The sequence below is a fragment of the Dreissena polymorpha genome, unplaced genomic scaffold, assembly GCF_020536995.1.
Source record: "Dreissena polymorpha isolate Duluth1 unplaced genomic scaffold, UMN_Dpol_1.0 chrUn009, whole genome shotgun sequence".
NCBI classification, from domain to species: Eukaryota; Metazoa; Mollusca; class Bivalvia; order Myida; family Dreissenidae; genus Dreissena; species Dreissena polymorpha.
The window spans coordinates 732,409-760,221 of record NW_026273323.1 but is presented as its reverse complement, the minus strand read 5'-3'; the positions used below and the strand labels follow the sequence as shown (position 1 = coordinate 760,221).

At 34.9% G+C, this 27,813-nt stretch overlaps 1 protein-coding gene across 1 annotated transcript; it reads left to right on the top strand.

The window, feature by feature from the left end:
* Positions 1-1,030: 1,030 nt before the first annotated feature.
* Positions 1,031-25,240, top strand: LOC127863475 (ataxin-7-like protein 3). Its single transcript, XM_052403026.1, has 12 exons — positions 1,031-1,284; positions 3,331-3,446; positions 7,690-7,706; positions 8,337-8,529; positions 9,523-9,608; positions 12,497-12,580; positions 13,494-13,577; positions 16,152-16,177; positions 16,438-16,481; positions 19,198-19,266; positions 21,659-21,801; positions 23,257-25,240. The coding sequence occupies exons 1-12, from the start codon at positions 1,237-1,239 to the stop codon at positions 23,382-23,384; spliced, it is 1,038 nt and encodes a 345-aa protein (XP_052258986.1). The 5' UTR covers positions 1,031-1,236; the 3' UTR covers positions 23,385-25,240.
* Positions 25,241-27,813: the final 2,573 nt, after the last annotated feature.

Here is a 27,813-nt window from a genome sequence, read left to right as displayed (position 1 = left end):
CCATGGTACTTTCGCACTGTCGCCATCGTACTGTCGCCATCGTATTATCGCATTGTCGCCATCGTACTATCGCGTTATCGTACTGTCGCCATCGTATTGTCGCACTGTCCTAATCGCACTATCGCAATGTCGCCATCGTACTATCGCACTATCGAATTATCGCCCTCTGGATTTTAATGTGTATGCACGATGGCCCTCACGGTATTCCGTAATAACCCACAATCGCTTTCAATGGGGGAATATTGGATACTATGCTTCATCTCGAGTGAACGCAACATTGCATCGACCTTAGTAAAATATTTTTGTTAAATCCTGAGTAATACGCGTGTTTTTTTTATCCGAAAGTCGCCGCAACGACTTTCAAAGAAATCAAGTACATCGGTACGATATTGACTTTTTTTAATTGGTGCGACGGCCATGCGTTAATTGTCGTTGGACTACTACCATGGTTTCATGCGACGAATATAATTGCTGTAGCCATCACAAAAATTGCACTTGAGCGGATCTTCTAACGTTTAATTCCTAACTACTGTATGCCACCTTCGATTAAAATTCATGTTGCGCAAGAATGAAATTCACTAATTATAATGAAGTGATATTGTACGCTGAAAGACTAAAATTAGCGATATGTAAGCCAAATACATGTGCTCCAAAATTGCATGCTAGGTGTGTATATATATAGACCCTTTGTGATAAACAAAACCCACCGCCACTTCTTTTATGAGACTGTGATGGATACTTACGAAAAAAAATGTATAACCTCCCTAACAAAAAATGCACGTAATGGGTATTTTAGAGCATGGTAAATATTCAGTATTACTCCTCACAAATATCATAACTGCAAAAAAAATGTGCGAATCTGAAACATTTTTTTCAATTTTGTCGATTTACCAAAACGTGAAAAGACCCCTTTAAGTTTAACGTATGGTCAGTTAATTTACGTTTAAATGCTGCTCAAGAACTGCGAACGATTTGGGTAAACATCCTTGTAAAGTTGTGATATATATTTATGTTGGAGTCTGGCATGTTCACAATTTCCAGTGCAATATTCAATTTTTAAACAGTTTACAACTGTGTTTTGTATTTTTTAGATCTAATACATAATATAAACACTTGATTTTTTTTTCGAACGCGTTGGCACGTTCTCGGAAAATCTTTCGATTTAGTAAGCCGCGGTTTAGACATGTTTGTGTACTTCCGACAAAATAATAACAAACGAATAAAAGTTGTTACGAAATGGCATTAAGCTGTGATATAGAGTCGTTGAATATTGACGATTTAAAGGTATGTTTTAAGCGAGGAAGCAGTAAAAGAAGGATACATAAATTTATTATTTAGATATGTTACTGTTATGCGGACTTTGTCCGAAATTACTGAAGGTCCGAATTGATCAAGTTTGTAGGTTACATTCAACCAATCATTTATAATTTTTCGTTGGAAACAATATTATATGTTAAAAGGCTGGTGAACATACATAAACTGACGTGGGCAAGCAAGCATATTTTATTTTGAAAATGTATAAAAGGTTAAAGAACTCGGCAATTCCTAGAATAATCCTTAAACCAGATTCCAGAAAAAACCTCTAAACTGTCAACTATTGAACTAACACACTGTGAAGGATGGAAGTATAACAACTAGGCCCACACTAATTTAAACACTGTGCTTTAAGACTGTTTTAAGTCCATTTTAGGCAGTATTTTTCTTTAAATAAATTGTATTTATTCACCCTATTTCCAAAAACAAAAAATCTGCTCTCAAACTCATGGACAAATAAATACAAATACATGTCACTAATATAGCGCAAAAAATATTATAAAAATATTCTATTGCGCTGCACAAACACTGCACATTGGTTATCCGTGAAAAAGATTGAAGAAATGAGTTTTAAGTCTTGATCTAAAACAGCCCTCATTGTCAATGATTTTTAAGTGGCTTGGTAGATTGTTCCACCACTTCGGGCCAACAACAGCTAAAGATCTATCCACCATCTTAGTTCGCCTCCTGGGAATAACAAGATTACAAATAACAACACAATAAACTACAACATACATACATTACAGTAACATACATCATACATTATTGAAGCATTAGTCTTATCTTAATTTTCATTTCTTTCATGCCCTTAAAATAATACTTAATAAGTATGACAATTGTTATTAGTAAGTAAAGAGGTAAGGAAAAAACAAATTGATCAGATGTTCTTATGATTTGCAGCACTTATCATTTGAAAAATGCAACCAATATAATTATTTATGGTCCGTTTTCCCAGCATCAAATTTTTGTAAAAAGATGCTTTTTCCCCATGCAGTTTGGGGCATACTGCAGCCTTTTTATTCAAAGAACTTTTTATTGTTTGTTAAATATTTATTTGTACAAAATTGCAGATTTAAATAAGATGAAGCCTGGGCAGAAATGTTCTAAATATATATCTTTTTTAATATAAAACAATATTTGGTTTTGAATTCTACTCTTTGCATTTTCCTCTTATTACATTAAAATGGAATACACTATTTTTATTGCTTTTCTTTTATTCCTTTTTCGGGGGCCAAATTTAGTCAAACAACTTATCAATAAGTTGTGTATTGGTTCTCAGTGCTCCAGCTTGGCCTAAATTGAAGGGCGCCCCGCCCTGCCCTTCCGAACCTCCGCCCTGCCCTTCTTAGGGTCCCCCCTGCCCTTTAAAAAGAAAAATTATTTTTTTTTACATTATTATGTTAATTAATAAATCTCGTATTACATTGTATTTCATTTATTCCTCATTGTAGACATTATATTTGAATGGTGTAATAATGGTTTCATAATAATGGGAATAATATATTCAAACAATTATTAATAACATATAAATTAACATGCAACAGGAAGCATTTCAGAAACGCCAGCACGCTTGAAAGTGCCCTTTTGACAACAAACTGCACGTCGAAAGTGACCTTTTGACAAAAAAGCCCCCCTGCCCTTTTCAAATCCTATTTTCGGAAAAAAACCAAGGTATTGTCATAGCCAGCTCGTCGTCCGCCGTCTGACGTCAACTGTCTGACGTCCGCCTTCTGCGTCGTGCTAAAACCTTAACGTTGGCTCTTAAATCAAAGTGCTTCCACCTACAACTTTGAAACTTCATATGTAGATGCACCTTGATGAGTTCTACACGCCACACCCATTTTGGGGTCACTAGGTCAAAGGTCAAGGTCACTGTGACCTCTAAAAAAATATAAAATAAATTTTTAAATTCTGACAAGCTTTCATTTATTCAAAACTGCACCGTAGCCGAGCGTGGCACCCGTTATGCGGTCCTCTTGTTTATGAACAAATTTGCTGAATAATTCTTTTTTTCAGGAAGAACTGGCTTTTATAGTAAATGACATCATTGATGACGTAACACTTGGCTTGTGTTTCGAAGTCCACCGTTCCTGTAAGCTGGGAACTCTATTTCTGGGAGATACAGATCCGCAGTATGTAAAAATGTTGGTTAAAAAAGACATTTGTATAGGTTTAGGAAAATACAAAAGGGGCAGTGTCCTGCTTTTTTAGCTCACCTGAGCACAATATCGTGCGTGCGCCGTTTGTCATCAACTATTTGCCTTGTGAACACTCTAGAGGCCACATTTATTGTCCGATCTTCATGAAACTTGGTCAGAACTTTTTTCCCAATGATACCTTGACCGAGTGCGAAACAGGGTCATTCTGGGTCAAAAACTAGGTCACTAGGTCAAAAAAAAGAAAAACCTTGTGAACACTGTAGAAGTCACATTTGATGCCCAATCTTCATGTAACTTTGTCAAAATGTTTGTCTTAATAATATGCTGGAAGTCACACTTTTTTGCCCAATCATCATGAAACTTGGTCAAAACATTGGTTTCATTAGTATCTCTGATGAGTTTGAAAATGGTCCAGATTGGTAAAAAAACATGGCCGCCAGGGGCGGGACAGTTTTCTCTATATGTATTTAGTGAAAACATATGAACACTCTAAAAGTCACATTTTTGGTCCAATCTTCATAAAATGTTGTCAGAACATTTGTTTCATGGATACGACAGTTGAGTTTGAAAATGGTTCGGATCGGTAAAAAAACATGGCCGCCATGGTTGGGGGGGGGGGGGGGGGGCATTTTCCTTATATTATATAGTAAAAAATGCTTGTGAACACTCTAGAATAAACATTTTTAGCTCATCTGAGTACAACATGCTCATGGTGAGCTTTTGGGATGGCCTTTTGTCCGTCGTCCGCCGTGCGTCTGTCGTGCGTCCGTCGTCAACATTTTACCTTGTGAACACTCTAGAGGCCACATTTCTTATCCGATCTTCATGAAACTTGGTCAGAACATTTGTCCCGATGATACTTGACTGAGTTTGAAAATGGGTCATGCTGGGTCAAAAACTAGGCCACTAGGTAAAAAAAAAAGAAAAACCTTGTGAACACTGTAGAAGTCACATTTGATGCCCAATCCTCATGTAAATTTTGCCAAAATTGTTGTCTTAATGATATGTTGGTTAAGTTCAAAAATTGTCACGGTCCTTTGAAAAAAATTGTCACCAGGGGGCGGGGCAGTATTCCTGATATGGCTATATAGAATTGGAACACTCTAGAAGTCACAAATTTTGCCTAATCATCATGAAACTTGGTCAAGACATTGGTTTTATTAATATCCTGTATGATTTCGAAAATGGTCCAGATCAGTGAAAAAACATGGCCGCCAGCGAACGGGGCAGTTTTCTCTATATGTATATAGTGAAAACATTTGAACACTCAAGAAGCCACATTTTTGGTCCAATCTTCATAAAATTTGGTCAGAACATTAAATTTTGTTTCCTGGATACGACAGTTGAGTTTGAAAATGGTTCAGACCGGTAAAAAAAACATGGCTGCCAGGGGGGGGTCTTTTTCCTTATATTTATATAGTAAAAAAGCTTGTGAACACTCTAGAAGTCACATTTTTGCCTAATCATCATGAAATTTGGTCTAAACATTGGTTATGTGGATGTCTCGGATGAGTTTGAAAATAGTTGTGAACATTTGAAAAACATGGCCCTATTAACAGAGGATTATTATGTTGATGATTGGGTGGGGATGAAGTGCAACAAACGTATTTTTGCCATCTGAAAACCCTTTATTAAATAATCTCAAAATTTTAAGTAGTAATATTGATTTCACAGAAAAATTACTTAGGGGAGAAACAACTGTATATAACAGTTTAGAGTAAGGCTCCAAATTCCTGTGCTGGCCACTTTTCACACATTTTGTTGCATGTAATTTAATGACCTCAGACCAATGAAATAACCATTAGCCACAGCAGGTACCTCATTATCTCTGACAGTTGCTTGATGCCTAACCCCTTGTTTACAGCCCTTTGCAGTGAACAGCATGGAACAGCAATTGCTATACAGTGGTTTCAATATAGAGATAAACACATAGATACACCTGTCTGGCATTTATTTTCGTATAAAAATCAGCATGCTGACTGCATAAAAAGAACAGATTACAATACTGAAGCAAGCTCTTGAAATAGCAAAATTATGTACTTATTTATTTCCAAGAAAGGTTTATACAATATATATATATTTAATGGGCGTGATATTTCATATTTCTTAGCTTTAAGTACAGTGATGCCTGATTGAACTTACTCAATATGGCTATTACTAGTATTTAACTTATAACTATCACACAAGCCCAGTGTATACATTTTGTATTTTGAATATCAAGAAGAAAAAGTAAAGATATGTACGTAAAAATATCCTTTACGGCTTAGGCAACAACTGTTGTCAAAATTCAATTATATTGATTAATAAAAAATCGATTGAAATATTCTCCAACTTTACTGTTGAACATTTATTGACAAAAAACTATCGTGTCTACATTTACACATATCATATCACAGATATACTTTGTTCAAGAATTAAAGAGATAGAGAAAATGTACTTAAAACCAACTATTTGCGATACTTATGATATTAAATGCAGCTTGTATTTGAGAATGAATTTCACAATTAAAATGCATTTTAGTTTTGCATTGGTTGTAAACAAAGAGTAAAAGCGTAGAGGAATTGTTTACAAACATTCTTACAAATGTGAATAATTAACAAAAATTAACTCTTAAATGAAGTATGAAATTTCATTTTAAATCATAAATACAGATTGATATACAAAAGTCATGTTGGCCTACATGAATAATATGTGAAATACAGTATTATGTGAAAGTCAGAAATACCATTATGCTAATTAATTTTATATACAGACGTCATGTATGATATGTGAAATGCAGTATTACTTAAAATCAGAGTATCATTGTTTTAAATAATTTTAAATGGAAAAACAGTGAAAATGTATTTTAATCATAGAGCACACTAAGTCTGTACTACCGCCTCTCTGCTCAGCACTCGTCCTCTTTTGAAGATTTTACACTAAATAATCGAACTATAAAGCGCAAGTTAAGTATGTACACCTGTCTGTATGAAGTACCTTTATTATTTTGAACTCCACCTTCCCAGAATAGTTAAGTTCCTTTGGGTCTAGGTGAGCACCTTAGGGCCCATGGCCCTCTTGTTTGCTTCCCTTGCTACCTATTTGGACTGGTCAACATGACTAATGTAAAATGTTTTGAAATTGAATAATGTTATGCAAATACTCGGTAGTCAATGATGAATGAAAAAACTCTGCTGAAAAAATCAGAAGTATAATTGTTAGACTTAGAAATTCCTTGAATTTACATAATTTACAGAAAATGTCATAATAATGTTCTAGGGTTTTGATGCCTGGGGCTGTATTCCAGTAGCTTCTTAAGTTTTCACTTAAGTTAAGAAATTTCTTAAATAAATTTCTTAAGTTAAATTTGAAATGTCAAAAACAAAACATGAGACGCTTAGTATTTCTCTTTAAGAAATTCCTTTAAAAGTTAAAGGAAGTCAACTTAATTTAAAATATATGAGTAAAAATACACAGAGTAAAGAAATTTATTAAGTTAATGAAGCTACCAGAATTTAACCTTAGTGAAATCTTATGTTAAAAGAAAAAATGGCGGAGATAAAAAAAATTATTGCGCAATATATCAACTTAAGTTATTTTTTAACTTAAGAAGCTACTGGAATACGGCCCCTGGATATCTGCAGCTCCAGTGATACCAGTGAAATTATATTATATAGCCTATAACAATTCCTGATTTCAATTGGACTGACATTCAAGTGGAGGTCTATAAAAAGTGATATAGACCTTATATACGCCTGATTGGTAATTGTTGGCACAAGTACACTTTTAAAGAATCCATCTACTCTTCAGTATAATTCAGAGTACCAGGTGTAAGGACAATATTCTAAAAAGTACCTTGAGGTATGGCCGGTGCTTTTAAGTGTATTGACTGTACCCAGGGTAAATTGTAGTTTACAAAAGAGTACCCCGCGACCGGGGTACTTTTAAGTAATACCTGAGCCGACAATGAGCAATTAAAAGCCTTAGCCAATCCTTGAGAGCAGCAGACGACATTTCAGTTTTACACATTTTGAAAATATACAACATAAAGTCATAGATACTCATATTTTTAATTACACATGGCAAAAATATTTGCACTCTTACAAAGGCTTTGTTGAGATAATTTCATTCTGCCCTTTTAAATGTTGGGTTTATCATTGTCATATTAATTCTTATTGATGTATGAAGTTGTTTACTTATACTTGTTTACTTACATGTGTTCCTTGGTTTATTTCAGATCCCAGAGGGAACATGGTAAGGCCAATACAATTATTTTAAACAATAAAATGTTTTTATGCCCCCGAATCGAAAGATCGGGAGTATTTTGTTTTTTGGCCTGTCTGTCATTGTATGTGTGTGTGTGTGTGTGTGTCCCAAAACTTTAACCTTCTTCATAACTTTTGCAATATTGAACATAGCAACTTCATATTTGGCATGCATGTGTATCTCATGGAGCTGCACATTTTGAGTGGTGAAAGGTCAATGTCAAGGTCTTCCTTCAAGGTCAAAGGTCAAAAATAAAATAAAATTGAAAGCTGCGCATTAGGGGGCATTGTGTTTCTGAAAAACACATCTCTTGTTTTATATTACTTTATTTGCTTGAAAAATAATATTGTTCTCTATTATAACAGTTCTGTTATCGGATGTTATGTTCATAATGAAAAGTAACTTAACACAATTACATGTAAACACATTCTGTAACACTGTTAAAATTCTTATATAATTACAAATATTTGTGTTTGTAGTTAACATTTGCAGAACATAAAAAGTAAGATGATGTTACTTTTGAAAATTGAAAATACTGTATTTGAAATGAAATAAAAAAATTATATTAATAATTTACAAATTGAAATGTACTGATAATTATTGTGTTTGTGTTTACAGCCATTGTAGATGAGCCTGGTGTGGATGTGTTTGGGAATCCTCCAGCCAGGAAACAGCTTGAGTGTGTCTGTCCCAACTGCCAGCGCAACCTTGCGGCCTCTAGGTTTGCACCCCATCTAGAGAAATGCATGGGAATGGGCCGTAATAGCTCCCGCATTGCCAGTAGACGCTCGCAGAAAGCTTTGAAAGACAGGTTGGATTTTTTGTTTGTTTTTTTTTAAAGAGGGATTTCATGTTTGTTTAATTTATATTTTGCATAATTAGTAATAAAACAACAAATGAAGAATGCCACTAACAAAAACAAAAACGATGAATTTTTTATAGAATTGTTTTTTTATTAAAGGTAGAATTTATATTTGAATTTTATCCACTTTGGTTATAACTTGTTTCTTATTTTTATGCTCCCCCAAAATTTTTGAGGGGAGCATATAGTCGCCGCTTCGTCTGTCCGTGTGTCCTTCCGTCCGTGCACAATTTTTGTTCGGGCTATTTCTCAACAGCTAATGACTGGAATTCAATGAAACTTTATGGGAAGCTTCACTACCAAGAGGAGATGTGCATATAATCAGCGGGTTCTGGTCGGATGATTTTTCACAGAGTTATGGCCCTTTGAAATTTTCCATTAACTGTACATTACTGTGCAATTCTTGTCCCCCCAACTACTGACTGGAATTCAATGAAGCTTTATGGGAAGCTTAACTACCTTGAGGAGATGCCGTGTTATTTGTGGGTTCTGGTTAGATGATTTATTTAGAGAGTTATGGCCCTTTGAAATTTTTAAGTTGCTAAACCATCCATCGTATTATTTTGTACAAAGTTATGTCCCTCAAGACGTTTCCTTTTATCTGAATATATGGTGCAATATTGTGACAAAAAAAAACTTTGGGTTGGGGAGCATCACCTGTCTCCGACGGTTTCTTGTTATGTTATTGTCCTGAAAATGAAATGTATTAATGAAATAAAATTGTGCACATTTAAAGCATCTTTGATGATAAAGTTTACAAAAAAATGTTGAACTTATGAATAAGATAGCCTTGAGATTTAGCAGTGTTTGGATTGGTAATTGGAATACATTTTGACTGTAATAAATTTTGACCAGTTTGTTTCCATTACCTTATAATGGATGTTCTCACAATTGAGTTTTTTTTAATTTATTTATTAATTTGTTATATTGTATACAATCAAGAATTGAGGCAGATGGTAAACCAGACAGTGGAGATAGTGAGGATGATTACAATGATGCCGACTGGTCATTATATCCTGATAAGAAAGGTGAGAATGGCATATGGATTTCCCTTATCTTTCTGTCTTTGCGTAGGTCCTTCTGTTCATCAAGCTCATTTTTATGCTCCCCGAAAATTTTCGGGGGGGGCATATAGTTGCCAGTTGAAGTTCCTTACTTCCTTCCTTCCGTCACACTTTTGTTACAGTTTCTCATTGCGCCTTCAATATTTTACTGATCTCTTACATATTTGGCACGTAGGTACCTTCCATGGACCTCTACCTTTTCATGCTGTTTGAGGTCACTGGGGTTGAGGTCAAGTTCACCGAGGCTAATAATATATTTTGATGTCTCAATTTTTTTACAGTTTCTCATAGCACCTTCAATAGTTTTCCGATCTCTTACATATTTGGCAAGTAGGTACCTTTTATGGACTTCTACAGTTTGATTAGGTTTGAGGTCACTAGGGGTCAAGGGCAAGGTCACCGTGGCTAATAATAGATTTTTCTGTCACAATTTTGTTACAGTTTCTCATAGCGAGTACAAAATTTCACCGTTCTCTTACATATTTTGCATGTAGGTACCTTGCATGGACCTCTTCCTTTTAATGAGGTTTGAGGTCACTGGGGTCAAGGTCACCGAGGCTAAAAATAGATTTTTCAGTCACAATTTTGTTACAGTTTCTCATAGCGCCTTCAATATTTTACCGACCTCTTACATATTTGGATTGTTTGTAAGTACCTTGCATGGACCTCTACCTTTGTATGAGGTTTGAGGTCACTGGGGTCAAGGTCACCGATGCTACTAATAGATTTTTTATGTCCCCCACTATAGTAGTGGGGGACATATTGTTTTTGCCCTGTCTGTTGGTTGGTTGGTCTGTCTGTCTGTCTGTCTGTTTGCGCCAACTTTGACATTTGCAATAACTTTTGCAATATTGAAGATAGCAACTTGATATTTGGCATGCATATGTATCTCATGGAGCTGCACATTTTGAGTGGTGAAAGCTCAAGGTCAAGGTCATCCTTCAAGGTCAAAGGTCAAATATATGGGTCAAAATCGCTAATTTAATGTACACTTTTGCAGTATTTCAATATTCAAGATAGCAACTTGATATTTGGCATGCATGTGTATCTCATGGAGCTGCACATTTTTAGTGGTGAAAGGTCAAGGTCAAGGTCATTCTTTAAGGTCAGAGGTCAAATATATGTGGCCCAAATCGCTTATTTTATGAATACTTTTGCAATATTGAAGATAGCAACTTGGTATTTAGCATGCATGTGTATCTCATGGAGCTGCACATTTTGAGTGGTGAAAGGTCAAGGTCATCCTTCAAGGTCAAATATATGGATCAAAATTGCTCATGTAATGTCACTTCTGCAATATTGAAGCTAGCAATTTTATATTTGAAATGCATGTGTATCTCATGGAGCTGCACATTTTGAGTGGTGAAGGGTCAAGGTCAAGGTCATCCTACAAGGTCAAATGTCATATAGGGGGACATTGTGTTTCACAAACGCATCTTGTTTTAGGTGGTTATCAACACATAGATTGACAAAGCGCATCATCGGGGAGCATCCATCAGTTTCACTGATATTCTTGTTTGTGTCATGTGTTACTTGAAAAAAAGGTTGCTTTATGGATTAAACTTTGAATATACTAACATACTAACCAGCATGTGAACTTGAAAGCCTACACATTTGGGTTCAGATTTTTTTCCTTTTTAGAAAAAAAATAACACAACAATTTTTAAATTGTGTCAGGCATTGCCCAAAAAGTTCTGGAGGAAGATTTGCAAACATGTTAGCCATCATGTGACCTTGTACACTTTGATTGTTTGGTTCACAGGTTTTCAACACAACTGTTTTTTTGTCTATATTTAACAATATTGTAAAAGTGTTAAGATATTTTCTACACAACCAGAATTATGGCCCTTATTTAGAAAAGAAGAGTTTTTTTATTATGTGTAGTGCATTAGTCAAAATATTGCTATAATAGGGCGGGAACTTTAAAACAGTGTCCAACAAATACAGAGCCCGAAGCCCTGGGCTACCATAATTTTCATTCTGGCTATAAAAAATGGGCAATTGACAGGCGACTGTAAATCTCTATCATTGATAGCCGAGTGTAATCAATGATCCTGAGAGGGTGACTATCCATTAGAATAGGATCAATACATTATCTAACAAAACAGTTGTTTAAAGGCGTTTTTTACAGCAAACTCACGTTTGAATGTCATTTTATTTTGATTACGTACTGAAACATTCAGATATTAATATAATGAATCACAATATGTCAGTTTTCAACACATGCCGTATGACGTCAATCCACAATTTAGGTGACATTGTTTAACACATTGTAATGTCTAGTTTATGACCTCTTTGGATTCATTTTTAAAACTCTAAAAAGGTACGAGTAACAAAATGTGATGATATTTTGACTTTTTACACATTGCTCGATGAGCAACTCACAAACTTTTGGCAGTACGAATTTCAGTTAATTTCTTCCCCTATAAATCAGATTGTATGCTAGTTATTGGTATTGTTCACTGTTGCATAGTAGTGCTGTTAGTCTGTCCTTAATAACTGTTCTGATATATTATAACAGTATAAGGTAATATGAGCCATGTTTTGCAAAAATGGATGTTCTGCAATATTTAGCCAGCGTACCCTCAGACCAGTCTGACGACTGGCACAGTCTGCTCAAGAGTAACCCTGTTCGCTAATGAGACATAGAAACCTTGCATTACTTTATAATGGACAGGGAAGTGATTGTGCAGGCTTGTCTGTAGCTACACCGGCTGCAAATGACATAAGACCCATTTTCGCATGATGCAACTTTTAAGATAAGGGACATTTTTTTTCATAATATTCGTTACTGGGGAACATTTGAGTAAAATAGATAAATATTTTATTTTGTTACTCATGATGTGTTGCAGTAAAGCGTTTGAAGAAAGAGAAAAGAAGTAATTCACCCCGACGCCATAAAACTTCAAGACTGAAAAATGGTTCACAATACACAGGTTTGAGAGTGTTTATAATGGTTTTAAAGGGACTGACAACCACGAAGACGAAGAAAAGAAAAGTTGTGAAATACCATATTTTTTAACAATTATTAGTTTATATTGATTAAAATATCACCACTGGTATATAACATTACTCGAAAAAAGTTAATATTTTCAGTTTATTCAGTAATAAAATTTCGGGATGTGAAATCAAAAGTACATCGCGAAAATAGGTGACATAACGATATACAAACTATAAATAACGCAAGTAGATTGATCATTTTATATATATAATATTTACAATTCACTACGCATGCACAATTTGCATTCCTTGGTTTACCACGTGATGATGATGATCAATCTACTTGCGGTCATTTATAGTTCACTGGTAGTTACCTGGTAGACATACCCAGTAAAATGTATTACCGAATATACTGAAAATATGAAAACTTAACAACTTTTTTCAAGTAATGTTATATACCAGTCGTGATATTTTAATCAATATAAAGTAATAATTGTAAAACCATACGGTATTTTATAACTTTTCTTTTTTAAGTCGTCGTGGTTGACAGTCCCTTTAATATTTGCAAAGTAAGGTCTTTGTGTGGATAACTCAAAGTCTTTAAGGACAATTTGAATATATTAATTTACAAGTGAGTTTTTTTTTAAACCATATATACTAGTACAGTTAAAAAACACACAGATACACATTTTTCTGGTATTAAAAATACACAAATAAGATGCTAAGACTAGTCTTGACAATCTTTATCTAAACTCAGTCTGGTAATTATTTTATATTGTTATGGCTATTTGTGAAATTTGTGTGAAATTTTAAACAAACAGTACATCCTTATATTGATGCCAGGATCTTAATAACTGTATTGCTCTGTTTGTGGAGTGTCTTTGCCAGTAAATACTGTCTTGTTTGTAGGGGACATGACTGCAGAGTCCACTATAAAACAAGAGAGAGCTGATACGCCAGATTCCATAGGGGGCTATGAATATATGTCATTAGGTAATTTAAGAGGGGCAGGTTTTATAGAGGCTATGAATATATGTCATTAGGTTATTTAAGAGGGGCGGGTTTTATAGGGGCTATGAATATATGTCACTAGGTAAGTGAAGAGGGGCAGGTTTTATAGAGGCAATGAATATATGTCATTAGGTTAGTGAAGGGGGGCAGGTTTTATAGAGGCTATGAATATATGTCATTAGGTAAGTGAAGAGGGGCTGGTTTTATAGAGGCTATGAATATATGTCATTAGGTTAGTGAAGAGGGGCAGGTTTTATAGAGGCTATGAATATATGTCATTAGGTAATTTAAGAGGGGCAGGTTTGATAGAGGTTATGAATATATGTCATAAGGCAAGTTAAGAGGGGCAGGTTTGATAAAGGCTATGAATAGATGTCATTAGGTTAGTGAAGAAGGGCGGTTTAATAGAGGCTATGAATATATGTAATGAGTAAGTGAAGAGGGGCGGGTTTTATAGAGGCTATGAATATGTGTCATTAGGTTAGTGAAGAGGGGCTGGTTTTATAGAGGCTATGAATATATGTCATTAGGTTAGTGAAGAGGGGCGGGTTTTATAGAGGCTATGAATATATGTCATTAGGTAATTTAAGAGGGGCAGGTTTTATAGAGGCTATGAATATATGTCATAAGTGAGTTAAGAGGGGCAGGTTTTATAGAGGCTATGAATATATGTCATTAGGTAATTTAAGAGGGGCAGGTTTGATAGAGGCTATGAATATATGTCATTAGGTGAGTTAAGAGGGGCAGGTTTTATAGAGGCTATGAATATATGTCATTAGGTAAGTGAAGAGGGGCGGGTTTTATAGAGGCTATAAATATATGTCATTAGGTTAGTGAAGAGGAGCTGGTTTTATAGAGGCTATGAATATATGTCATTAGGTTAGTGAAGATGGGTGGGTTTTATAGAGGCTATGAATATATGTCATTAGGTACCGTAATTAAAGAGGGGCAGGTTTTATAGAGGCTATGAATATATGTCATTAGTGAGTTAAGAGGGGCAGGTTTTATAGAGGCTATGAATGTATGTCATTAGGTAATTTAAGAGGGGCAGGTTTTATAGAGGCTATAAATATATGTCATTAGGTAATTTAAGAGGGGCAGGTTTTATAGAGGCTATGAATATATGTCATTAGGTGAGTTAAGAGGGGCAGGTTTTATAGAGGCTATGAATATATGTCATTAGGTAAGTGAAGAGGGGCGGGTTTTATAGAGGCTATAAATATATGTCATTAGGTTAGTGAAGAGGGGCTGGTTTAATAGAAGCTATGAATATATGTCATTAGGTTAGTGAAGAGGGGTGTCTTTTATAGAGGCTATGAATATATGTCATTAGGTACCGTAATTTAAGAGGGGCAGGTTTTATAGAGGCTATGAATATGTGTCATTAGTGAGTTAAGAGGGGCAGGTTTTATAGAGGCTATGAATATATGTCATTAGGTAAGTAAAAAGGGGCTGGTTTTTATAGAGGCTATGAATATATGTCATAAGGTTAGTAAAGAGGGGCGGGTTTTATAGAGGCTATGAATATATGTCATTAGTTTAGTGAAGAGGGGTGGGTTTTATAGAGGCTATGAATATAAGTCATTAGGTAAGTTAAGAGGGGCAGGTTTTATAGAGGTTTAGGTCAGTTTAAGGGGATCACATTTCACAGGGGAGGGGGTGGGGAATAAACATTTGTTATTATATAAGTTCAGAGGGGCAGACAACATAGGTCCGCTTCAAATGTATCATTAAGTAAGTTTAAAAAATTGAAGATGTAATAGGTGGTCATGAATGTTTGTCATTAGGTCAGTTCAGAGAGACAGATTCCGGGTGGGGGGGGGAGGCTATGAATATATGTCACCAGGTAAGTTTGTAGGGGTAGATTCCATAGGGGACTAAATATTTGTTATATGGTCAGTTTGTAGGGGCAGATTCCGTAGGGGGCTATGAATACATATTATTTGATAATGATAAATGGCTATTACCATTAGGGGCTATGAATATATGTCAGTTAGTGATTTAAAAGGAGCAGATTCCATAACTGCAGTATGAAATTAGGTAAGTTTTAAAGGTCAGACTTCATATGGGGCTTTGAACTATGTTATAAGGTAAGTTTGAAGGAGCAGTTTTTAGGGTATTCAACTAACCATTCCTGGTTTTAAAGTTTTAGAAAGTGTGACATCAGTACCCTTAGGTCAAGTTAAAATCTAAGTGAAAGAATTGTTTGAAGTCACAATGTCTACATTATATAGATATTTATGCTTTAACAGCATAAATTAAGTATTATAATGTAAAGTAATAAATCATAAATGTATCAATTGACCACTCGCCAGCTGTCAAACAAATTGACGTTATTATCAACAAGATTTCGTTTATTGTGGCCACATGATCCGACAAACAAAGACTGTCGGAGTAATGGAATAAGCGTTTTATGAAAACACAACTTAGTGGGCAAAGCGATTTTGTATTTGGCGACTGGTAAATTATAAACAATTAATATTGTAACCAAGAGATTGATACGCATTTGACTATGAAACAAATATCTGATGGTTGTGTTTGTCTTTTATTTTTCAGAAGAAAAGAAAACGCTTCTTATGTCCGTATGTACCATACTATTATCTTCTCTTGTTCCACTTTAAAAATGTGTATATTATTATCTGGTACTTATACAATAAAAAAGAAATACTGACCTAATGGTGATGCTTGATTTATTGTGTTTACCCATACAGAACTATAGGACTTAATTTTTTGACACATCTGTCTTCTAATAACATTCATACACTGTCAGTTGTGAAATAAATTTGCGTACGTAAAACCCTATTTTCAGCAACAAATTGAATGGATGTTTATTTTTTTTCAGACTTGCGGTGTTATATCTGGACATACCAAGAAAATGTGCACAAGGTAAAACAGTGATCTTCTTTCACACTTAATCTTTTTAAAAGACTATGGTTTGTACAGTTTGTATACATAACAGTAAATATTTAGAGACCACTCAAGGGAGTAATCAAAAGTGGTCTCTCAATAAATTGGTCATGTGGACCTTCCATTTTAAATCAATATGGGAATGTCTCCTTGTGCCACAATGTTTTCAACCTCGTTAATCATATGAATATTAATTAATGGAATAAAACAATGTTATACTTCCAATATGTTTTACTATCTTCTCTTATTTATTGGTGTGCAATTGCAAAAATTTCACAATTTCAGCGAATAAAATAATGGTTTGGTGAAAATGCGTGGTAAAGATATTTTCTTGTTTAGTGCCGTCCTTGAAAGTAAGCTCTTTAAACATGGTTCAATACATCCCTGTGTTATTGAACTGAAAAATTGATATGCAGGCTTCATCAATTATGGTCAGAACCGGTCATCGAGACAAAGGAAAATGACGGGCGTGAAAACAAAACAGCTAAGATAAACAATTAACTCTGATTTGAACCTTAACAGGCAACAGATTTTCAAATTTTACCCCCAAGTGGTTGCTACATCCTAGATTTGGACATACAAATACTCAAAAATCAACAGTTGCAAGTTGGGTAAGAGAAAAATCTCTTAATACAAAATCAAAATAGGTGATCAAAATAGAGTGAAAAGGCTGAGGGGGAATTCAAACTGGTTACATAATACAAAGTTGGCTTAATTCAAGTAGTCACATGCACAAGATTGATTGTACATTCAAGAGTTATGTTTCTTTTTTTATGATTGGAGACACATACAGTTTCCACTGTCAGTTTATCAGTATGTCCTCATTGTTTGGTTTACACTCTCTAAATCAGTTTTCATCTGATCATCAACAAACATTCTCAAATTGTTTAATAGAATAAAATGGCGGCCAAATGAAATAACAGCCCTAATTTCACCAGGCGCATTGAGACGTAAACCTTGAATTTAATAAAATATGTCGCTTTGATGATTTCCGTTCTCTAACTCAACCAGTTTTCATTTGATTGTCTACATGCTTTTTTCAACTGTAAAACATCTCTAGAATCCATAACATCTGTCTTCTTACATGTCAAGGTCACACTTAGAGGTTGAAGGTCAAACTTGGCCATTAAACAGCTTGAACATTCCTTGCTCATCCATAACTTTGCAATTAATTAATGCATTTTAAAAATAACTTGGCTCAAATTCAAACCATCATAAGATGCCATTTTTCATGTAAAACATGTCTGTCTATCTTATATTAAAGGCTAAGTTCTTGAAGCTCTAATTTTGCCTTAAAACAGCTGTAACTTTGTCAGTCATCATGCGGTTTTAAAATAACTAACATCACATGACCATCATTACACTCTAATTATCACCTTAAAGGCAGGTCTCAGTGGCATGGTGAATATGGTGTCTGCCTAGAGATCAATAGGTCACAGGTTCGATACCTACTTAGGGAGTGTTCTCAAGATCTACTCTTAAACAACACAGAATTGGTTCTACCCTGGAAAGAGACTTGAGAGTGTCAAGGTCACATTTACAGGTCAAAGGTCAAATTTGGTCATAAAATTGTATTTCTGGACTGTAACTTTGTCATTCATCATTCAATTTAAAAATGATGTACCACAAATGACCACCATGAAGACAGTGAGTGTCGAATGCATCAATCATCTTATTACCTTAAAGGTCAAGGTCACTCTTAGAGGTCATAAGTCCAATTCACTATTAACAGGTTATTTTTTACGTAAGTGTAGTTTTGAGACATAAGTGAAATGTGGGGGCATTTTCGCCTTATTGACAGAATGATGTCTTGTTATATTTATATTAATCATACATATTATACAAACCTTGTTTAAAAAAAAGTACAGATAAGTTATACTTATCTGAACAAAGTTCTGTAATTGTGTCAAATGACCATTTGCTACATTATACTTTTCTTTGCCAGTCTGTCATATCCATTAGATGTAATGGAAATGGTCGAGTATCTCTCTCGTGTGAATTGGGATAATAAGCAGCTACGGGTTGCATAAAATGTGAACTATTTTGCTGCAAAGGTGGTTTTTGATAATGCTAGTTGATATGAGCGATAAAACATAAACTAAATTGTGTTGAAGTATTGATGAATTTCCTCAAAATTTAGATAAATCTTAATTAAGTCCATTCATTTTATAAAGATGTAAATCAGTTAACAGTCATCATATGAATGACTTTAGCCTGACTCTGGGAAAACTGGGCTTTATTCATGTGCCTTAAGTGTAGTCGCAAATCAGCCTGTCCCTAATCATCATGGACGCTGCTATCCCCGTCTATGGATCTTTTTTGTCAAAATGGTTAATTTCTAACAGAAAATCTAATTTAACCCTTTCCCCATTAGAAGGAAAGTGAAAATAGCTTTTGCAACCAGCATAAAACCAGAACAGCCTGCGAGTAACTCGCAGTCTGTTCAGGTTTTATGCTGTTTGCTGCTCATCAGTAACTAATGGTTTGAAATAAAGCCTTTAAAACTTGAATTTAGTAAGAAAGGTATTTCATTAAATTTAATTTTCTATGGGACTTCAAATGTGTCACAATAAGTATCTATGTGGTAAAGGGTTAAGTAGAAAGTGTCGTCTCTAATCTTGGACGACACTTTATGCAGATGCATTAAGCCCAGTTTTCCCAGAAAGCGGCTGAATGAGGAGTTGTAACTTTGTAGGTCACACAAGTGTCCGCAGCATACTGATAGTCAGAGACGACATGTACGACAGTTCCTCCTAGGAACAGGGTAAGTCAGTGCCATTGTTGGACATTTTTAACCAGGTTTTCCGAAGGAAAAAACTGGTTATTAGATTGGCGAATGCGGGCGGGCTGGCGGGCGGGCGGAACAAGCTTGTCCGGGCCATAACTATGTCGTTCATTGTCAGATTTTAAAATCATTTGGCACTTTTGTTCACCATCATTGGACGGTGTGTCGCGCAAAATAATTACGTCGATATCTCCAAGGTCAAGGTCACACTTTGAGTTCAAAGGTCAAAAATGGCCATAAATGAGCTTGTTCTGGCCATAACTATGTCATTCATTGTGAGATTTTAAAATCATTTGGCACATTTGTTCACCATCATGAGATGGTGTGTCGCACGAAAGAATCACGTCAATATCTCCAATGTCAAGGTCGCTACGACTAAAAATATATTTAAAAAAAAAAAAAAAATTACAAAGGGGGTTAATTTTGTTTGTTCATTTCAAAAGTTCAGTTTGAGTTTTCTCCCTTTATCAGATTTTTTTTCACAATGAAAACCTGGTTTTGTGACAATTTTGTCCCTTGTTAGTTACATGGCTTCGTAATGACCCGAAGCAGTGTTATACAGAGTAAGAACATTATTGGTAATGTTGGGCTGTAGCATAGCTGATTTACATTGTTTATTATCCTCCGCCATAGGCGGGGGGATATTGTTTTGGCGTTGCTGTCCGTCCGTCTTTCCGTCGGGCACTTTTGTGTCCGGAGCCATATCTTGGAAGTGCTTTGGTGGATTTCATTGAAACTTGGTATGAGTAAATATATTGATAAGAGGATGATGCACGCCAAATGGCATTGTACACCAGCTGTTAATAACGGAGTAATGGCCCTTTCTATCTTGATAAAATGCTTTTTTGAGTGTCAAATATAACACTTTTTAGTCCAGAATGTATTGGCGGGGGATATCAATTCAATGAATTTGCTTGTTCCATTAAGAATGGAGATGGGAACGGATACTGAAATGATTTTTGTACATAATTTTTAATGTTTGAATATATACAAATATTTTGCCTTTTAAACTTTAGTTTACAATGTCAAAATTAACGAACGTCAGACACAAGGCAAAGTCCTGATTGCCACAAATACCACTATAACTCATATCTTGTAAGCATCTTAGAGGATAAGATTATTATTTCTTTAAACAATAATTGTATACTGTATTATGTTCCTCATTTTTCTCTTATTAAATGATTTTTATGCCCCCCTTTGCAGAAGAGGGGGTATATTGTTTTGCACATGTCGGTGGGTCGGTCGGTCAGTCCGTCGGTCGGTCGGTCCGTCCGTCCACCAGATGTTTTCCGGATGATAACTCAAGAACACTTAGGCCTAGGATCATGAAACTTCATAGGTACATTGATCATGACTGGTAGATGACCCCTATTGATTTTCAGGTCACTAGGTCAAAGGTCAAGGTCACAGTGACTAAAAATAGTAAAATGGTTTCCAGATGATAACTCAAGAATGCTTAGGCCTAGGATCATGAAACTTCATAAGTACATTGATCATGGCAGGCAGATGACCACTATTGATTTTCAGGTCATTAGGTCAAATGTCAAGGTCACAGTGACTCAAAACAGTAAAATGATTTCCGGATGATAACTCAAGAATTCTTACGCTAGGATCATGAAACTTCATAGATACATTGATCATGACTGGCAGGTGACCCCTATAGATTTTCAGGTCACTAGGTCAAAGGTCAAGGTCACAGTGACTGGAAACAGTAAAATGGTTTCCTGATGATAACTCAAGAATTCTTACGCCTAGGATCATGAAACTTCATAGGTACATTGATCATGACTTGCAGATGACCCCTATTGATTTTCAGATCACTAGGTCAAAGGTCAAGGTCACAGTGACTCAAAACAGTAAAATGGTTTCATGATAACAACTCAAGAATAATTAGGCCTAGGATCATGAAACTTCACAGGTACATTGATCATGACTGGCAGATGACCCATATTGATTTTCAGGTCACTAGGTCAAAGGTCAAGGTCACAGTGACAAAAAACGTATTCACACAATGGCTGCCACTACAACTGACAGCCCATATGGGGTGCATGCATGTTTTACAAACAGCCCTTGTTTCATAGTGTATTTATAATTTCCTGTAAGCATATGACCATAATCATCATGTATTTCAATACTGTACTTCATGTTGCCTTTATCAAATGCCTTGAGCGCCTGAGATAATTTAAATAAGCTATTGAAAACAAATAATTAATTTAAAAACCTTCACAGTCGTTATCCCCCACTTAAGGGGAAGGGATATAGAATTGGCTTTGTCTGTCACAAAATCTATTGTTGGCGGTGGATATCAATTAAACAAATTTGCTTGTTAGAATCTAAATTTTAGATGGATCCATAGAGTGCTATATTCCAGGCTATGCACGGATGATGATGACCCTGTGGATATCGACACATACGTGGACGGTGACAGCCAATCCCTGCGGGAGACTCTCCAGTGGGAGGCTGCCTCAAATACCTCCTCTCCCACGGACTCGACCTCCACAAATAACAGTACCAGTATGTGTACAGCAAAGGCTCAGGCTTTGTCATATGGTTAAATACTGTTATCTTTATAAAATTGGGACCATCAAAAGTTCCAAGGCTTTGTGGCTATGGTGTCCATGTAGCGACTGGACGTCTCGGATTTCATCTCCCTTAAGATACCAAGTATTGGTTCTACTCAGGAAATGTACTTGAGGGTGTTTCAATAAGCATAAGGCTTATGATGCAGTCCTGCATAAATAAATAGGTTTAAAACTAAAAAGTAATCATAAAAAAAAAGTTTGATAAAGCAATTTTCTCTATTATACTTACACAGTATATAATAAAGAATGAATGGCCCTGCAGGGAATATTATGTCACAAACGACCTGTGTCATACCACTTGAACACCATAGTATTGAAATATCTAACTTATGAAAAAAAAGCGCATTTTAACAGTAGAAATTAAAACAAAATTTGGTAGAAAGACGCTCATTAATACTTTGTATGATGTACACGACCCAATAATTTGTTTGAGCATTTCCAAAGTCACTTTGGACCTTAAGGATATTTACAATACATAAAAGTAGTCAGTTCAATTTCCCTTTGGTTACACCAGGAAATGGACATCACACAGTGGAATATAGGTATCCTATGGAATAAATTGTATAGAGATTGTATGGAGATACAACATTAAATATGTATCATCATATATTTTGTTGTGGAGATACCCCATTAAATAAGTATTATCATGTATTTGTTGTGCTGATACTTCATTAATAAAGTAAAGTAAGATTATCAATAGGTATATAATAAAATACCATGTTTCACTATGTATATACTAGTTTTACATGCCCATGAAGATTTGTGAATTCAAGTGTAAGATCCTAAAAATCTTTTGAGTTTGCAAAATTGTTTTTTATGTACATGTTCAACAAATAAAAGACATAGAATTTAAAGATATACATTCTGCAAGTATTAGACTGAGCACTTGAGAAGTTAGCACTTCAAAAGTCAAAGTACTGTACGTACAATAAATGTTGATTGTTAATCCATATTTCATTCAGCCACAGAACAATCACAGGTGCAATGACTTCTCAGTCATCATACCTTTAACCCTTTAAGCGCTGGAACTGCATTTTAAAGGCCTTTGCACACAGTTTGGATCAAGATCAGACGCCACAAAACGTGGCGTCTGATCAGGATCCAAACTGTTTGCTATTCTGATAGTGGTCTTTGAAAAAAAAGGTGAAGAAAATGATGATTTTAGAAATTCAGCAGACACCAATTTAGCAGATGACAAATATCCCAGCATGCAAAAGGTTAAAAGGCAGATTGCGCTTGGGTGCAACTTTGAATTTGACTTTGCTAAGACATTGTGACACCAGAATTTTAGTTTGAAATAGAAAAAAACCCTAAAGAGGCAGGTTGATGCCAGCTAGCCACACTTCAAAGGTCATGCCAGCTGTATCCGATGCATTTGTTTTTTCAGGTAACTCGAGTTCAAAAAAGCGTCATGGTAAAAAATCATCAAAAAAGCGGAAGAATCCGAAAGGCCACTCCTACCATTCTGGGAGTGGAAGTGGTTGTCAGACCCATGGCTTGTATGATTTGGACTGACAAATGTGGTAATCTAGCGTGTGTGCCAATCACTTTGTGGTCCAAATGAGGTAGTTCTATGGCATGAAGGGGTGTTGCATATGGCATTAAAAGCTGTTGCCTATAGCATTAATTAGTTTTGCCAGTGGTATCAATAAGTGTTGCTTTAATTGTTAATTTCAATATCCAGTTGTTGTGACAGTGATTTTAGTCTTGAGTGCTAACATTTCATGTGTATGATTTTGATTTAAGTCAAGTGCTTTTATGTTATTGGATGCTTTATGACATGGTGGGCTTATCATTTGTTATAAATACACATGGTTATATAAAAAAGAAATATTAGGCTAGTCAATTGTTCTAAGAGTTTGTATCAGTCTAGTGGCTTGTGTTATGAAGTATCACACGAGAGTCGGAGTCTCGAGTGTGATGCGAAATAGCACAAGCCACGATATATTCCATATATCTTTACATTTTCTTTTGGCAGATATAAAAGGGGCTTATCGCTGTTTGTGGAAAACATTAATAAAATGACGGTCTTTCAGAAACAATCATAAAAGTGTAGCATTTCAATATATGGATTGTATAGAATAGTTGAACATATTATTTTATGTGTAGAAAGGGGTCATCTGAACACAACAAATATCAATCAGGAAAATTAGTATTTATACAAATGATGTGTTTATGTATGAGGTTCATTGTACACATGGTTACTGATTGGCTTTAATATTAAAAGTATGGGGCTGTCTTATCAAAGATCGTACGACATTGTTAACTTACGATTGCATTTTGTAATTTAAAAATATAAGTGATTATAATTTGTATGTTTCAAATATAATGGATATTTGACAGCTTCTTTGGAAATGAATGGAAATGTTCAACAAAAGTAATTATAAATGCGACGGTTACGTTTATATGGCGCCTCGAAAATTGCATCGTAAGGTGAGAATGCCGTACGATGTTTGATAAGACGGGCCCCTGATTCCTAGCTTTAAGAATTAAGATGTCTTTCTTCTGTTACAAGATCTGATTGATGTCTGAAATGTTGTATTATTGGATGAATGGAACTTGCAAGTTATTGTTCATAATATGTATTGATATTTTGTGTATCACAAACAGCCAGTTAATTTTCATTACAAACATGTGAAGGCATTACTATTTATTAATTTTAGGAGAAAGTACAGACTTGCCAAAACTGAAATCAAGTTTAGGTTAGATTTACACTGTCAGAAAATAGTTAGATAAGCACTTCTGGGAACACTTACCCATATAACACAAATATAACCGTAACTGATTTGCAATTGCATGTATACAACACACATTCAAGGGGCACCTATGTAACAAAAACAGGAGAGTGTTTACAAATATGCTAAAGGAAAATAACTTTCATATATGGAACTTTCACTTTCCAAAGTCTTTTAGATGTTTAAATGATGTTTAAAATATAACCGGGGGAAAATCAAAAGTAGGACTTTCAAAGTTTCATAGGCTCTCCATGGTTATCATTCCCATCTTAAAGTTGGAGCTATTCCCTTAAGATGTTCAAAATTGAAGTACAATAAATTCAGTTGCTGTATGTATATAGTTATTTGAATACATATATACATTTACCTATTTATTGGCCATTTTTACACCTTAAATGACTTTCGTTAGTAGCCTGAAAGACTCTAGCAGATACTGCATTTAAATGAGAATTTATGTTCAGAAATTATAAATATGAACCTTTTTTAAGCAAAGAAATTCAGAACTTCATTATTATGTTAACTTTCTGTTTATCACATATGTATACATGTACGTAAGTGAGATACAAATACCGGTTGTTTATTTTTTGTTACCTGTAATGTTTCTTTAAAAGAAATAAAAAGTAAATATCAAAGTAATCTGGGTTGTCTTCACTCCATAAATATTGATAGAATGTGTGCCCCAGCTGGGATTTACAGCTACATTGTACCCTATTTAATGAAATTATATCTTAGTAGATATTAAGAGCATATGCAAGAGCATAAATCAAGGGAAACAAAGCATTTATGTAGTTTATCTAAAATACTATTAGATTAATAAACATATCTGTATTGGTTGTTGAACAAACTTATTTTTAAATGGTGGTCTTGGCGAATTGTGATTGCTTTACTTACACAGATTTTCTGAATATAGGTACAAAACTATAGGAAGAATAAACCAAAAGCTGTGTTTGATGAACTGGTAATGTGATGGTATGTCTTGGTGCTTGACAGCCGAAGGAAGTCAAAACAAGCAAATTCGTTGGATTGATATCCCCCACCTATTTCAAAATTTTGTGATAGACGGACAGACAACGCCAGTTCCAAATCCTGCCGCCTTTAGCAGGGAATTACAAGATCATGACCATCTTGACCTACTAGGTGGATAAGAAAAGATTGTTTCAAGTATTTCCTTGCACCAACACTCCAAAAAATAGCGGTGATCCAGAAGTTAAAGGGGCCTTTTCACAGATTTTGAAGTTTGTCATTAAATGCTTTCTATTGATAAATGTAAACATTTGCTCTAAAAAGCTCCAGTAAAATATCAACAATAAAATTTAAAAAAGACAAAAAAAAATAACCCTCAACAGGGCTCGAACCACTGACCCCTGGAGTTTTGGAGTAAAAAGTCTCAAACTTAGACCTCTTAACCATTCTTCCGCATAGAATGTCAGATGTATTTTATACTATATATATAAGCAATCATCGTAAATCACAAAATTTAGCGACAACAGAACTCTCCAAATTATTCAATCGTTTCGCGTTACAACGCTTTATAATTTTCTGGTTTTCAAATCGTCAAAAGATGCATATTGTTTGTATTAGAGCATGGTAAATATTCAGTATTACTGTTTCCTCGCAAATATCATAACTAAATAGAAAATTTGCAAATCTGAAACAACTTTTTTAAATTTTGTCAATTTACCAAAACTGAAAAGGCCCCTTTAAACTAATCAAGTGTTAAAGTGGTCTGTGTTGTTGTAAGATGAAGTGGTAAAATTAAGCCTACCTGGTATGAACAGAATCACAGATGGGAATAACTCTCATACCCCACCCCTAACTTAGAGATGCATAAAAATATCAACATGTCAAAAATGTCCTCTCCCCCCCAAATGCTTTAGTGATGATTTTGTTTCAAAAATTACATTAGATAACAGTACAGAAAATACAATCGTTCACAGAAGAATTTCTGTGATGATAATCATACTAATTTCACTGAAATCATTAGCGTTTGATGCTTAACAACCACAATGCATAGCACATTGTGTAAGAATTGAGTTTAGTTTGCATCACTGTCAGGACATTTTCGGAACTGCTTGTAGGATGTGTGCAGAACAAAACGAAGGTATATTTTTTGTGTTTGAAATGAGAACGAATTTAAGGATGCCATGACTATAAAGCACAGGTCAAATAAACATTATTTTAGTAGAATTTTTGTAGTTTTCAATAGTTTTTCAGTCACCGAAGTTGGTAAACCAGTTGACACTTTTTCTGGGTTGGCAACTTAGCGTAGTTTTCTCTAGTTACTAGAAACTACCCTACTTGAATCAGTGACACTACTATATGACCGTAAAAAAGATTTTATGACCAATATCCTCATAAATTGTGGTCAGGCCTGAATGGAATTAGGGATCTGCAGATTTCTAGTACAGTGCTATACCAGTTTCCCCAAAAGGGATCGCTCTGCCCACTTATTTTTTTGCCCCCGGATCGAATGATCTGGGGTATATTGTTTTTGGCCTGTCATTGTATGTCTGTCATTGTATGTGTGTGTCTGTCCCAAACATTTAACCTTGCTTATAACTTATGCAATATTGAAGATAGCAACTTGATATTTGGCATTCATGTGTATCTCCTGGAGCTGCACATTTTGAGTGGTGAAAGGTCAAGGTCATCCTTTAAGGTCAAACATATGGCTTCAAAGCGCAGTAGGGGGCATTGTGTTTCACAAACACAGCTCTTGTTTCTTAAGTTAAATGCTTGATGCTTACCTCAGACAGCTTGCAAAAGGTGAACAAGCAGCTGGGGCTGACATTATCAGCTGGAACCAATGAGACAAACATTTAATATAGCAGCAGCACATAGAACATTCTTGAGATATTCAATCTAGATATCTAAATAGACACATTTTATTAATGATAAGTAATTATAAAATTTTAAAGTGTGATTCTTCTTCATATTCTGAATTGCTCTAGAGTTGAGATGTTGGCAATGTCTTGATCATAATTTAATATTCTTGTTGGGAATGAACACACAACATTTTGACATATGTGTGAATTGAACTTTTGAGGTAACAATTCAGTTTGTTTAACCAAAGGAGATAGTTCAAATGTTATTGCCCAATTTAGCATATCCCACAAGTTGAGATTACATTGTGCAGCTATCCATTGTAATTGTCTTAAAAATAATAAACAACAACAAAAAAAAACCTATCCATTGTAATTGTCTAAAAA